The sequence below is a fragment of the Triticum aestivum genome, chromosome 7B (assembly GCF_018294505.1).
Source record: "Triticum aestivum cultivar Chinese Spring chromosome 7B, IWGSC CS RefSeq v2.1, whole genome shotgun sequence".
Classification (NCBI taxonomy): Eukaryota; Viridiplantae; Streptophyta; class Magnoliopsida; order Poales; family Poaceae; genus Triticum; species Triticum aestivum.
The window spans coordinates 613,186,288-613,202,192 of record NC_057813.1 but is presented as its reverse complement, the minus strand read 5'-3'; the positions used below and the strand labels follow the sequence as shown (position 1 = coordinate 613,202,192).

General features: G+C 43.9%; 2 protein-coding genes across 2 annotated transcripts; both read right to left on the bottom strand.

The window, feature by feature from the left end:
- Positions 1-2,869: 2,869 nt before the first annotated feature.
- LOC123156679 (putative germin-like protein 2-3) lies at positions 2,870-3,620 on the bottom strand. Its single transcript, XM_044574837.1, has 2 exons — positions 3,500-3,620; positions 2,870-3,405 (listed from the first exon to the last, which is right to left on the bottom strand). The coding sequence occupies exons 1-2, from the start codon at positions 3,618-3,620 to the stop codon at positions 2,870-2,872; spliced, it is 657 nt and encodes a 218-aa protein (XP_044430772.1).
- An 11,291-nt stretch (positions 3,621-14,911) lies between these two features.
- On the bottom strand, positions 14,912-15,657 carry LOC123156680 (putative germin-like protein 2-2). The gene is made up of 2 exons (XM_044574838.1): positions 15,537-15,657; positions 14,912-15,447 (listed from the first exon to the last, which is right to left on the bottom strand). Exons 1-2 carry the CDS (start codon positions 15,655-15,657, stop codon positions 14,912-14,914), a joined length of 657 nt encoding a protein of 218 aa, XP_044430773.1.
- Between the last annotated feature and the right edge of the window lie 248 nt (positions 15,658-15,905).

Sequence of the window (15,905 nt, the reverse complement as noted above, 5' to 3'; positions counted from 1 at the left end):
CTAGATTGGTACCGCCACCGCAACTGCGCCACTGCTCCCACTGTGCACCTCCGCGTCGAACCACTTGACGAAGCACTGACCGCCCTATCGGAAGCCCTGACGCCCCATTGCAAGCCCTAATATAACATTATTATTCTAAATAAGTAATTGTTTTAATAAATGTAAACTTTTATTTCATTGGAAAAAGATGCCACAATTAAAAAACGTTAACTCAACATTCCTTATATAGCATCACTCACAAGTTAATTGGTGACTTGGTCTACAAACAACAAATTTAATCACGAGACCAAGGAAAACATAGTATTTTACCATCTATTAAAAATGCCACGATCAATATCAGATATCCTATAGAAAAATTGCCGAGTTAGTATACAAACCAGATAATTAATCTACCAGACCTAGAACATATTTTCAATATTATATTTAAAAGATTGAATTTATTACAACATGTTATTCTTTACATTCTTCACTGGTCCTTACTCAGCATATCGATTGAATGTGAATTGTGGTGTCATATGAGCCGTTGCCTATTCGCCTTGGCTTGGTGTATGACAAATCTTCTACTAGGTATGAATACCATGATTTAATGTGTACATGCCAAGCTACATGCCACTATCTTTTTCCCGCGGTTGGCCATGGCTCCAGTTTTGGTCCTAGTGGCTGTTGTGTGCTTCAGAGTGAGGAACTGTGGAGATGAGATCACAAATTCCTCTTTCTGTGATTCATATAATGATTTCCTTGGTCGCATGCATGCAATGCATAGATTTTTCATATGAGTTTTTCCTACCATAGTAACACATGATTCAAGAATAAAGTACTCACACGTGAGGCTGGACCGCTAGCGGGAGTCACACTTCTGTGCAGGACTGCAACTTCCATCCCCAAAATTTCATTTATTTTTTCTTTCTAAGTAGCTTCGCCTCTTCCTTTCTTGTGGTGCTGCTTGAGAAAAAGTGGAACATGCCATGTGTATATGTGTTTAGAAGAATTGGAGGCTCATGTCACGGAAAACCCTTTGCTCTACTGATTCGGGTTGCATCCAGTACTCACCGCCTTGAAATACCCCCATAAAATAGCATAGTCCAAATAAAATAATCACATAGATATGCGTGCGTGTACCAATATCAAATTCGAATTCAATACAGGGATAAAGTAAAATAGTTAAGTAAGACAAACTGAATGTTGATAGGGATGTTTGGCCATATTCAGAACCTAATTAAATAGCTACTATTCACCCACATCTCTCTCTCATTAAACCATGAATCAAATTAGAATTTGAACTGCACAAATATTCCTATATTTATGTGGTGATTGTTCTTAAAGAAATGATAATTTTATTCTCTCAACTATTTGGCGAGTGCATGCTCCATGATGAACATCTTAAATAAGATATATTTGACCCCTCAACTCATGACATTTTGCGAACTTTGTTTCTTAAAGTGGCTTTAATTGGCACAAAGGTAGTTTTATTTTATGTGGTGTGCACATGAAAGTTTCCTTCAAACATTGAAATCTTTATCTTATTTAACAAAATCCTGAACTACCAAAAGGTAAAGAAAATGATAAGAAATTTACAATAAATTAAAAATTGGAGATTTAGTGGAAACCGCATTTGTGAATTTTATCAAATTTGTATGTTATTTTATAATTTTCATGATTTCAAGAACATATAGTTTCTTTCTAATATTGAAAATCATTCTAAAACTTAACATTTGTATGATGTGGCTAACACAAAGGTGCTACGTCGTTCCAAAAATTTAAATAGTGAAACGCACTAGAGGAAACAAACATACATAGTATTAAGAGTTGATGGATACAATTAACCGCTTTAATAGTTGGAAGACCAAATAGAGAACCAGGAAATATTTACATCAACAAAACCTGTGGTTTACCATTTACTTTTTAAAAGGATCACGGATTTCAAAAGGTTCTCTAGAGGGTTTGATGTACAAACTAGCTGTACGAAAAGACATGATGTGAGAGCATCAAATGTGATATCCATCTGTCTATATACATTAGTTCGGTTATATTTATTTCAAAAATATAATGCACAATAAAAATCGTATTTAGGTATTTAGTGACATAAGAAAATCATAATTGTACTTACTACATCCCGTAATATAGTGTGATTGTTTTCTCAAAAGTCAAGTTTCGTAAAGTTTGACCGATATATACAATACCAAATATATACCATATGAAATATATGTCATGATCTAACGGTAATGGTTTGGTCTTGTAGATGTTGATAATTTTCTTTACGAACTTAGGTCAAAGTTTACAAAGTTAGATTTTGCAAAAATGTAACATGCAATATATTTCATAATAAATGGAGTACCTATTGTTATTATGGCTTGACAATTATTGAACCAAAAACAGTTTACAAAAGTTGTGCTTTCCGGTCCTCTATTTGAACTTGCATCAATTTTTGATATTTTAAAATCCAACACACGAAGATGCCTTTAATAAGTCCGATTTCTTATGACATTTAATTTAGCATTGGCAATAGAATATCAAAAACATTATTTTTCCAACAATTCAGGCATGCCCACTCATTTGCGAGGGCCACTATGCTAGTTACGTAGGAAAAGAACAATTTACCTTTCATACAAACAATAGGGATGTGTCCCACAACACATCAATATTACACATGATAGTACAATTTACCTATGAAAAAACGATAGTCAATAGGGGTGTGTCCCATAACGCATCAATATTAAACAGGAAAAAAAACATACATCTGTGAGGAGACAATATCCCTGACATACAATATTATAAAAAGAATGTAATGCAATGCAAATTTGAATAGCCTAAACAAAAAATAGTATCGATCGACTCGACATACAAACAAACGCAGTCATGGGAACATAACTTAGAACTGTGCTTGGATCCAATCCACCGTGCTCTTCTCGACCTGGAAGGCTTTCGTAATAATACCAGCCGGGATGGAAGGCTCAGCTCCAAACACCGCGTTGGCTATCGTGATCACTCCAGGGTTCTGGCTACTCAGCGCCGCAATAGCTACTGCATCGGTAGTCCTGTTATTATACTGGTAATGGACGAGGCCCTTAGGAAACACAAACACATCTCCCTTGTTGAGAACCTTCTCAAAGTGTTTGTTCTCGGGGTTCGACGTCACAAACCCGACGTGCAAGCAGCCCTCCAGCACGGTCAGAATCTCAGTGGAACGTGGGTGAGTATGGGGAGGGTTGAGGCCGAATGGGGCATAGTCTATGCGGACGAGGGAGACGCCCATGGTGTTCAGTCCGCCGATCTGTGCGACGTTGACGGCGGTCACCGCGGAGCCCTGCTTGTTGGTCGTGTTGCCGGCCACGTGGAGGCCAGAGAAGTAGAAGTCCTCAGCGACGACCTCTTTCGCAGCCTTGCAAGCCAATCCGTTGACACGCACTGCATGGGTAGATGCATTCGTGTAAGATAACCGAGATGGGTGATTGCTCAACTACGGTTCCATGGAGATTATATAGCAGTATGCGTATTGTACCTGGAGACGTCTTGTCGGCGACGCAGAAGTCCTGGAGATGGCTGGGGTCGGAGGCGGTGGTGCCATGCGAGCACGCAAGGACCAGGAGAGCTCCTGCAAGGAGCAACACTCGAATGGCCATGTCTCTTTGTTTTCTCCTCGCTGGAGTAAATTAGCAAGCAGTCGAGCTTTGGAATCGGTTGCTATGCTGCTTGTATTGTGATCTCTAAGCAATGAAGGAGGCTATATATAGGGAGATCTTGCCGTACATATATGTATGTCTAGATACACATGGTTGGGTGTAGGAACAAGTCTTTGTGATGTGGGCAGCCTGCAGAGCGCGTGTTTATATCTGGACAGCCTGCTACGCATCTGTGTATGTATAATATGCATGGGACGGCAGGATCAAATTAATATATCGCATATATGATTACATCACATCAATCTATCTTGAACAAGTCACCTGTACATATCTACATCGATTGACCAAGAGTCCAAGAGAACATGCCATCGCTCTACGGCAAAGTCCTTTCTAAAGGGAAAGGTATGTAATAGCATCTAGTTTTTAGTAAAAAAATTTGAAATACATATGCTAGGTTGCCGAACTTGTTTTCAAACTCCACACGGATTTGTTTGATCTATATTTGCTATTGTTGCATGTTCCCTGTGAATTGACATAGTATTAGTTTTCGAAATGAAATGTGAAATCAAAACATTACTCGTTGTGAATGTGAAATTGATATGATGTTCATGCCATCCCTAAAAAAGGATCCTGCTGTGAACACCGCCGACAACAACTAGCGGGGCTTATTGGCACCGGCTGCCTAAAACGACGCCGGGTTGTCAGTGGCGTCCACTACAATGACAACGAGGCTATGCTGGCTATGTCATGGACATCCCATACACACATGGACGGCGGCGACCCAGTGGGTGCAGGCTTTCCTTGCCCATCGGGATTTAATGCAGGTTCTAGTAAACCTTAACATTGGCGGGCACAAAACCACGCCCACCATTGGTAACCAAAATACCAATGGCGGGCCAAAAATAACATCTGCCATTGGTATTTAGAATAATAGTGCTGGGCGGTAGTCCATGCCCATCACTGTTAACCTAAATACCAGTGGCGGCCACGGCGCCTGTCACTGGTATTATTTTGTGCCGCTAGTACTAGTAAGCAGTTCTATAGTACCATGAGCATGTTTAGTTACAACTTGTCCATCATCAACTTGTTATCAGGTTGTAATGATATATGTGCATGCAAAGGCTGATTAATGTTGCTTAGCTAGTGTTCAGTGAATGAGCACAAACTCTGTGTTATATACATCTCCGCGAGAATCTAAATAAGGTACACGAGGGAGAGACCATGAAGAACAACCTTTTGAAAAAATATCGACTTCAGAATCTACTAGGTAGAAGAACATGGAGAAGATGAAGATTGGCTGCCAAAAGCTCATGCTTGGTTAGAGGAGATGGCTCCAAATACTTGGATTAGAGCATTCGCCGGTGAGCTTCTCCTAAACAATGATTATGATGTTTTTAAATGGTAGCGCCTCTCAAGATTATTTTCTTATGATTATTCTTCAACTTTTGCATTTTGGTATATTGATAATGCATTATCCTATAATTAAATAGGCGGTCTTATTTGTTAGCATAAATAAGGTTGCTACATCATCGTCCTTCTTCTTATTATTTCTTATTTTTAGATGCATGTATAAGGGGCTTACCGGATGGATGTTTGTGGGCTCCTTCGTGCCAACACATCTTCTATATTAAAAGTATTAGGCTTGCTAACCAGGAAAAAGAAAAATAGGCTAGAAAATACCACAAAAATTAGAGATATCCGACTATTAATTTGGTAGGCTAATAAAGTATACTAGATGACACCCCGCGCGTTGCTGCGGGATCTCTTGGTAGTCATTAAAAGTAGCATTGAAACTAAATAGAAGCACAAATCAGCACTACAATTTCCAAGGTCTACAATTTACTGGCAAAGAGAATAGGTTCTTCACTGGTAGTAGACATGGTCTTAATGGATGCAAAGCCAGAGTATAGATATCAATTTTCGATCCTATTGTATTAACAATTCTTGAGTGTCAACATGATTTGATATATCTAAATTGCACTATAATAGTGTATTAGAGGATTGACGTATGAAACGGTGCCTCGATACTAATGAAGACTTATTCCTTTTCCCTCTGTATTATGGGAGTTGACTTTAACTGAAATTGATTAAGACAAACTTGTCTACTTTCGAAACTTCTCACAGTACAAATTCAAGCAAACAATGGACTTGATCTGAATCGATCAGCAAAGCATGGGCCAATGAATGGCTATACAAAGTTTAGTCACTTATTTTGGGATGGAGGGAGTAGTAGACTGGGATTAAATATGGTGACAAACATAGCATCTATGGAGATCAAAAGATTATTCAGGTGAGTAATTGTACAATTCTGAAGATATTTGGCAAAAGCTAAAAGGGAAGCACATCTTTGAATGCTAGCCTATGACCACTGTTGTCGATTAAGTAGAATTGTTCTTTTTTCAAGGGAAAGCTACAACACTTTTGGAATAGAAATTACTCGATGATACACTGGTTGGAAACATAACTAAGACAAACACATGTTAAATGTTGTACTTGCAACAAAATGATGAAGAAACCTCTCCGATCGGAAAATACCAATTCTTGTCGAATCTCTCACTTGGTATATCGTAAAGCACAACCTGCAGAGGCATATTTAAGATCACTTCAGGGATGCTCAATACTGTTATCACCAAATATTCCATGGGCATACAACTACACAGGACATGGTACAATGATATACATATTGTAAATATAAGAAAGACATCAATCCAAATAGCTCAATTGAACTTATCTATTTATTTAAATGTGGAGAACATACCTCAGACTTCCATCAACACTATCTGCAGTTGATACTTGTGTACAAACAATTACATGTGCCATAAACATTCAAATGGTTGAATAATTACAAAAATAATATTTTGCCCAAGCCACATCCCACGTACAACCAGCCATTAGATAGGGAATATGAGGAGAACAAACATGTTAATTTAATTTGGCTAGATCTGTAACAATGACTTGCCTGCAAACAACACGGAGAGAAGTACATGTCCACTGAAGTCAAGTTATCGTGGCTGGATCTGTAACATTGGCTTGACTGCAAACAACATGGAGAGAAGTATAATTCCACCAAAGTTTTGTCATCCAAATAGCATATCAAGATGAGCGATGGTACTGGCTCATGTATCAGAAAAACCATTATCATTCACTATGTAGGTGTCGTGGTATTCTCACCGGGGGGTGCAAGACGACATATGCCACAAGGTGGCTTCGTGTGAGGGCAAGACTGCTGCTGATAGGCCCGGAAGCGGGTATGCGAGTAGCACGCGGTAGTTTACCCAGGTTCGGGGCTCTCCGAAGAGATAATACCCCTACTCCTGCATGTCTGAGTATATCTGGTATATCTGGTACAGAGTGCTCCTGGAGCTGTATCTGAGGTCAGTGACATAGGCATCTGGCCTCGTATATGCCTCATATGTGGCATGCTAGTGGCTGGCCATGCTCATGGCCGTGAGCATGCATGTGGGTGCTCATGCGTGAGTCCATGTCCTGATGGATGGATGGAGCTAGCTTATATAGGCATGGCTAGCTTGATATGTAAGCTATGTGGGTAGCTTAGGAAGTAAGCTAGGTAGGCATGGTGGGGTGTCATCCTTGTCCCCTGGGTCACTTCATAAATAGTGCCAGGGGACAAGTGACACTGTACATGATGGATGGGGTGTCACGTGGACAGTGCCAGGTACGGTCGTCACGTCGGGATCGCGTCGGACTGCAGTCGGCAGTCGGCCTGGTGGTGCAGTCGGCAGCCCGGAGTCGGCCTGGTGGTGCAGTCGGCAACCCGCAATCGGCCTGGGCGGCCGGGGAGTCGGCAGCCAGCAGTCGGCCTGGTGGTGCAGTCGGCAGCCCGGAGTCGGCCTGGGCGGCCGGGGAGTCGGCAGCCAGCAGTCGGCCTGGTGGTGCAGTCGGCAGCCCAGAGTCGGCCTGGTGGTGCAGTCCGCAGCCTGCAGTCGGCCTGGGCAGCCGGGGAGTCAGACTGAGGGGCTTTGCTAGCCCCGATGTCTTGGAATATCGTCTTGCCATCTTCGGGGTATCCATGTCCAATTACTCCGACAGTAGCCCCCAAGCCTCCGGGCAACTTGGAAAAGTTGGGCGGAGGTTTTTTGGCGAGTGTTCATGGAAATGATCATAAAAAAGACAAAGTTAGTCCATGCGGATATATCAAATGATTGCTTTTAGCATTGCAAGTTTTATGCGGAGGGTGCCGACTCGGTTTCGTCCGAGCCCCCTTAATCTTTTTTCGTGTTCCCTCCGCTTTTTGGCTTGTGCTCTCGCTCGCCGGACAGCCGCTCTGCGGTCTGTGGCTGAGAGTGGGCCGTGAAGCGGAGTGTACAGTACTCAGAGTCTGGGAGCAGATTTAACCGAGCAGATACTCATATAGGAAACGGTCGGGTTGCCCGAAGCGTTTTTCTTTCCGGACGTTCTTCGCGTGGGTGGCCTCCAGCGTTCACTCTTGCCAGTCGGACAGCCGCTTTGCGGTCTGTGACTGAGAGTGGGCCTTTGGTACCGCGCATGCTACTAAGCCGTCTGCCGGAACTAACGTCTCAGGCCAAGCGGCTAGCCCCCGGGCCAACTCTGGCTGGCGCCGGGGTGAACAGTAGTGCAACTGTAATGAAATGCGGAGATAGCCCTCCGAGCATCGCTCGGGGTTATTCGTGCTTTCGCGGTGCAAAAAGTATGCGGGTGAGGAGCTCACATTGATTTTCGTGTAGTCACGGCAGAGGTTGTCGAAGACAACCGGCGCAGCTCGACGCTCGCGAAGCACGTCGGCGCACCCGCTGGGTGTAGCCCTCGAGCCCCCGGGTGCTCGAAGGGGGGTCCCGGCCGGTCAGGCTCGACCAGCCAGGCGGCGAGGCGTCTTGCAACGCCTTTCTTCTTCTTTTTCTCTTTTGCCGTCTGCTGGCAGCCGGACAATACTCTTCTCTTGTCTGCATCTTCGCGGGGGCGCGCCAGCGCACCCGCTGGGTGTAGCCCCCGAGATTCGGGCCGACTGCTGAGCAGTCAGGCCGGATCTTCCGGCAACGACTTTGTCTTCTTTCTTCGCGGGGGCGCGTCAGCGCACCCGCTGGGTGTAGCCCCCGAGATTCGGGCCGACTGCTGAGCAGTCGGGCCGGATCTCCCGGTGACTATTGTGTCTTCTTCTTTTTCTTCTTTAGCCGGCTGGGCGGGCGGACCCCGGCACATCAGTCGGGCTCTTTGCAGTCGGCCAGGCAGCCAGCGGTCAGACACATTTTTTTTTTCTCTAGAGCCGGCTCTGGGCACACGGCCACTTCATTATCCGACTCCACGCGAGCAGCCGAACTCCACCCCCCCTTTTTTTTTCCAGTCGTCCCTTGACTTTTCTTCTAGCCAGCGTGGGCAGCCGGCCTCTTTTTATCTTTCTTCTTCAGCCGGCCACGGGCAGCCGGACGGCCGAAGCCGGCAGCGGGCGAGCGGGGAGGCGGCAGCCGGCTCCAAGCTGGCGACCTCCAAAGAGGCCGACTTTGGAGAGTCAGCCCGTGACTCCTCCCTCATCCCGAAGTACGATGCGGGGTACGGTCACGGCGTGGCCGTTCCCCCCTGCTCACGAAGGGCCGACATGGCTACAGTGAGCCGTATCGCTGGAAGATCTCCGGCGAGGCGCGGCACTGTTGCCATGCCTGCCCTGACCTCAGCCACAGTGCGCAGTACACTGTGCCCACGACGCCGGCCTGTACGACCCGAAGGCGGCGAGGCCGCCTGTCAGTGGGAGGGCCGAAGGCGGCCTGGGCACCCGAAGACGGACCTGTGGGAGTCGGCCTCCCTGGAGTCGGCCGACTCCTCCCCAGGGCCCCACGTGCCATTAACCAGATAAGATGGGGAATGGCGACGGTGATCGCCCGATAACCGGCGGCACTGTTGCCACGACCCGATGACCAAGCCTACGTCACCAGAAGTGTCGCTACAGTATCAAGCCTGTCTGCGGGACCCGCCAGTCGGCGGGCCCCAGAAGCCGGCGGGAAGCACGGTGGGCGCCAAATGTCGTGGTATTCTCACGGGGGGGGGGGGGTGCAAGACGACATATGCCACAAGGTGGCTTCGTGTGAGGGCAAGACTGCTGTTGATAGGCCCGGGAGCGGGTATGCGAGTAGCACGCGGTAGTTTACCCAGGTTCGGGGCTCTCCGGAGAGATAATACCCCTACTCCTGCATGTCTGAGTATATCTGGTATATCTGGTACAGAGTGCTCCTGAAGCTGTATCTGAGGTTAGTGCCATAGGCATCTGGCCTCGTATATGCCTCATATGTGACATGCTAGTGGCCGGCCATGCTCATGGCCGTGAGCATGCATGTGGGTGCTCATGCGTGAGTCCATGTCCTGATGGATGGATGGAGCTAGCTTATATAGGCATGGCTAGCTTGATATGTAAGCTATGTGGGTAGTTTAGGAAGTAAGCTAGGTAGGCATGGTGGGGTGTCATCCTTGTCCCCTGGGTCACTTCATAAATAGTGCCAAGGGACAAGTGACACTGTACATGATGGCTGGGGTGTCACGTGAACAGTGCCAGGTACGGTCGTCACGTCGGGGTTGCGTCGGGCTGCAGTCGGCAGTCGGCCTGGTGGTGCAGTCGGCAGCCCGGAGTCGGCCTGGTGGTGCAGTCGGCAGCCCGCAGTCGGCCTGGGCGGCCGAGGAGTCGGCAGCCAGCAGTCGGCCTGGTGGTGCAGTCGGCAGCCCGGAGTCGGCCTGGGCGGCCGGGGAGTCGGCCTGGTGGTGCAGTCGGCAGCCGGGAGTCGGCCTGGTGGTGCAGTCCGCAGCCTGCAGTCGGCTTGGGCAGCCGGGGAGTCAGACTGAGGGGCTTTGCTAGCCCCGATGTCTTGGAATATCATCTTGCCATCTTCGGGGTATCCATGTCCAATTACTCCGACAGTAGGCTTGGTAAGATTAAAATTCGAAATTGCACTCAAATAAGTTTGGATGGGAAAGACTAACCTCTTCCTCCTGATAAATATAAACAACTTCAAGGCAAACAACTGAATCTGGTACATGAGAATCTAACACTAATCTCTTTTTTGTTGACATGCACATGACAAAGGAAAATGGAAACTGCATACTTTTGGGGATTTGAGGATGTGATAACCATAGCCAACTTAGGTCTTTGGGGTCAATCTTCCCATGTACAGTGTGCTGCTTGCTGAAGGGAGGGGATGAGACGTATTGAAACATCCACACAGCACAGCCCAATAGACGTACTGATGCATTGACAGTATATGCAACCCTAAATACTCGGTCGCCGCATCTGTACTCGAGAAGGAAGCCCACCTGAAATAGGTGCTGCGGGAGATGAGGAGACAATGAAGACAGTAGGTGACGCCCATGGCCTTGACAACGACATTGGAGAAGCCGCCGACGCCGGATCCCTCTGCCTGGACGTTGTCGCAGAGCGCTGAGAGGTTGCAGTCCATGGAGCGGAGCTCCGCCGCGGCGAACACCAGCTCGTACGGCCGCGGCGCCTCTGCCGGCCCGGGCAGGCCGCCGCCCCCTCCGCCATCACGGGCGGCAGCGGGTGCGACTGCTGCGTTTTTTCTTTTAACATTACGGCCGGGAGGTGAAAACGAAGGGTATGGCGTGGGCGTGGGGACAAACAGTTGGGCTTCTTTCCTATGTTTGCGTTTGGAGACCATTGGGCTTCCGTATGCACTTTATGTCTGGGAAACGGAGGAACGAAGCGGCATATAAAGATGTCAATAAAAATAGGTTAAAATGGAAAATAATAGCTGATGTGGCAGTTTGCTGAGGTGGATAGGCTGCATGTCTAGAGAAATAGCATAGTGGGGATGAACTATTTAGATATTATAGATAACCATTAGATTTATGTAACTACGCTACTCGGACCCCAAACTCACAATTAGATAGGAAATGTACTCTATGTGTATGACTCAATTAGCTAAAAGGAAAAAAATCCCTGTAAATAAAAAATAATAGAAGAAAAAACTACGACTGAGCCGATTGATCTTGTCGTATGCACCTTACATCAATCTATGTGTCCCTTAAAAACAAAAGAGAAAACTACTAGGTCTGACATCCCTTCCAAAGAAAACTAAAAAAGAAAAACTACTACATCTCACGTATCTCTCTTTTAGTTGCATCTCATGTATCTGAACTACAATGATTAATTAGGAAAGACGCACTTGACCCTAAAGAAAGAACGCTATTAGCTAAATTGAGTACTACTTATCCAGAATATTATAATTGAGTACTACTTCTCATGTAGACTGAAAACAATTTGCGCTCGACAAGAACTCTGATTGGTCTAGCATGATGTCTGCATCTGCTCACAAGTCCATCAATGGCGTTTAGCATCATCATCGACATAAATAAGAGAAATTAATGCTTATTGTTACATATACATGTGATTATATGAAACCTTTTTTAGGAATATTATACACAGATGACTAATCAGGACACAATAAAATTAGAACTTTAAGTCAGCGTCCTAATATAACATTACTCCAAATAAGCAACTATTTTAAAAAAATGTAGCCTTTTATTTCATTGGAAAAAGATGCCACAATTGAAAACCGTAATTCAACATTCCTTATATAGCATCACACACAAGTTAATTGGCGACTTAATCTACAAATAACAAATGTAATCACCAGACCAGGGAAATCATAGTATTTTATTCCAATTAAAAATGCCATGATCAAAACTTAAACTCAAGGTCCTAATATCACATATCCTATAGAAAGATTGCCGAGTTCATATACAAACAGGATAATTAATCTACTAGACCTAGAATATGTTTTAATATTGTAGTTAAAAGGTTGAATTTATTACAAAATGTTATTCTTTACATTCATTGCTCCTGACTAAACATACCAATCTAATATGAATTGTGTACTCATATGAGCCATTGCCTATTCGCTTTGGCTCGATGTTTCTCCATAATTCTAGGTATCAATACCACAATCTAATGTGCACAAGGCAAGGTACATGACATGATCTTTGTCCCGTGGTCGGCCATGGCTGCACTTCTGGTCCTGGTGGGTGTTGTGTGCTTCAGAGCGAGGAACCGCGAAAATGAGAGATCACAATTTCCTCTTTCCGTGATTCAGATCATCACTTCCTTGGTTGCATGCATAGATTTTTCACATGAGTTTTCCTACCATAGTCATACATGATTCAAGAAAAAGTACTGACAAGTGAGGCTGAACCGCTAGATGGAGCCATGTGAATGGTACTTCCATAGTTCCATGCGCCACTGCAACTTCCACACCAAATATTTTAATTTCCTAGCTAGCTTCATCTCTCCCTTTCCTGTGGTGCTGCTTGACAACAAGTGGAACATGCCAGGTGTATATGTGTTTAGAAGAATTGGAGGCTCATGGCATGGAAAATTATTTGGTCTACGTAATATCATGTGTGTTCTATGGCTCATTGTTAAATGCATGACATGTGATGTATTTTATTTGTCTGATTGACTACTCAAAATATATGTCATGCATTTACCAATTTAATCGCAAAACAATACATATATGTGATCGAGAACCCTCCTGATTCGGGTTGCATCCAATACTCACTGCCTTGAAATACCCCCATAAAAGTTGTGGCACATTCTAAATAAAATTCAATGTAGAGATATAAAAAATAAAAAAATGAATGTTGAAAGGGATGTTTAGCCATATTCATAACCCAATTAAATTAGCTACTATTCACCCACATATCTCTCTTATTGGACCATGGATCAAATTAGAATTTTAACTACCCGAATATTCCAATATTTATGTGGTGATTGTTCTAAAAGAAATGATAATTTTATTCTCTCAACTATTGGGTGAGCGGGCTCCATGACGAACATCTTAAAGCAGATATATCTGACCTTCCCCAACTCCCGACATTGTGTAAAATTTGTTCCTCGAAGTGGATCTAACTATTACAAAGGTAGTTTTATCTTATGTGGTGCACACATAAAAGTCTCCTTAAAAAATATTTCAAAATTCTAAAAAAAATATATTTCAAATACTGATATTCTTTTATCTTATTTACCAAAATCCTTACTAATAAGTAAAGCAAAGTATAGGAAATTCAGAACAAATAAAAAAATTGGAGATTTAATGAAAACTACATTTAGAATTTTGTAAAATTTGTATTTCTTTTATACTTTTCATGATCTCAGGAACATGTAGTTGTTTTTTTAAAATTGAATTTTTTTAAAAAAAAGTTGTGTGATGTGGCTTACACAATGGTGCCATTGGTCAAAAAAAATTAAACACCGAAACCCACTAGAGGAAACAAACATACAAAGTATTAAGAGTTGATGGATAAAATTATCTGGTTTAATAGTTGGAAGACCAAATCGAGAACCCAAAATATTATCCTAAGAAAACCTTTGCTTCACCGTTTATTTTCTAAAATATCAGGGATTTCAAAAGGTTCTCTAGCGGGTCCGATGTACTAGCTAGGCACACGTGATGACATGATGTGAGAGCAGACAATGTAATATCCATCTTTCTATACACATTAGTTTGGTCATATTTATTTCAAAAAATATAATGGACAATAAAAATTATATTGAGGTATTTAGTGGCATAAAAAATCTATAATGTGATTTGGTTTTCTCAAAAAGTCGAGTTTCATAAAGTTTGACCAACATATACAATACCCAATATATACCATATGAAATATATTTCATGATCTAGTGGTAATGATTCAGTTTCTAGATGTTGACAATTTTTTCTACAAACTTAGGTCAAAGTTTACAAAGCTAGATTTTAAAAAAAATCTACTATGCAATATATTTCAGAACAAATGGAGTACTATTATTATTATGGCTTGACATTTATTGAACCCAAAAAAAGTTTACAAAATTATTGTGCTTCTAGTCCTCTATTTGAACTTGCATGGTTTTAAAATCCTGCATACCATAGAGGCCTTTATAATTTTGCTTTTTAATTATATTAAATTAAGCATTGGCAATAGAATATCAAAAACATTATTTTTCAACAATTTTATATAACAATAAGAAATGTGCCATTGTGCTAGTTATACAGGAAAAGAACAATTTACCTTTGAAATAAACAATAGGGATGTGTCGCACAACACATCAATATTATACACAAGATAGTACAATTTAGCTATGGAAAACAATAGTCAATAGGGGTGTGTCCCACAACACATCAACAATAAACAGGAAAAAACATACATCCGTGAGGACACAATATCCTCGACTTACAGTGTTATAAAAAGAATGTAATGCAATGCAAAATTGAATAGTGTAAACTACACAGGATATACCTATTGACTCGATAGACAAACAAACGCACTCGTGGGAACACAACTTAGAACTGTGCTTGGATCCAATCCACCGTACTCTTCTCAACCTGGAAGGCTTTGGTAGTAATACCAGCTGGGATGGAAGGCTCTGCTCCAAACACCGCGTTGGCTATCGTGATCACTCCAGGGTTCTGGCTGCTCAGCGCCGCAATGGCCACCGCGTTACTCGTCCTGTTATTGTACTGGTAATGGACGAGGCCCTTAGGAAACACGAACACATCTCCCTTGTTCAAAACCTTGTCAAAGTGCTTGTTCTCGGGGTTCGACGTCACGAACCCGACGTGCAGGCAGCCCTCCAGCACGGTCAGAATCTCGGTGGAACGCGGGTGGGTGTGGGGAGGGTTGAGGCCAAACGGCGCATAGTCTATGCGGACGAGGGAGACGCCCATGGTGTTCAGCCCACCGATCTGCGCGACGTTAACGGCGGTCACCGTAGAGCCCTGCTTGTTGGTTGTATTGCCGGCCACGTGGAGACCGGAGAAGTAGAAGTCCTCGACGACGACCTCTTTCGCCGCTTTGCAAGCCAGTCCGTTGAGATGCACTGCATGGGTGAATGCATTCGATAAGATAACCAAGATGGGTGATTGCTTTGCTACAATTCCATGGATTATATTGGTGTGCATGTTGTACCTGGAGAAGTCTTGTCGGCAACGCAGAAGTCTTGGAGAAGGCTAGGGTCGGAGGCCGTGGCGCCATGCGAGCATGCAAGGACCAGGAGAGCTCCTGCAAGGAGCAATACTCGAATGGCCATGTCTCTTTGCTTTCTCCTTGCTAGAGTAAATTTGCAAGCAGTCGAGCTTTGGAATTGGTTGCTATGCTGCTTGAATTGTGTGATGTTTAAGGAGTGGAGAAGGCTGTATTTATAGGGAGATGATATACATGGTTGGGTAGGAACAAGTCTTTGTGATGTGGGCAGCCTGCAGAGCGCGTGTATGTATAATGTGCATGGGACGGCAGGATCAAAGTAATACTAGCATGCATGATTACATATTTACATCA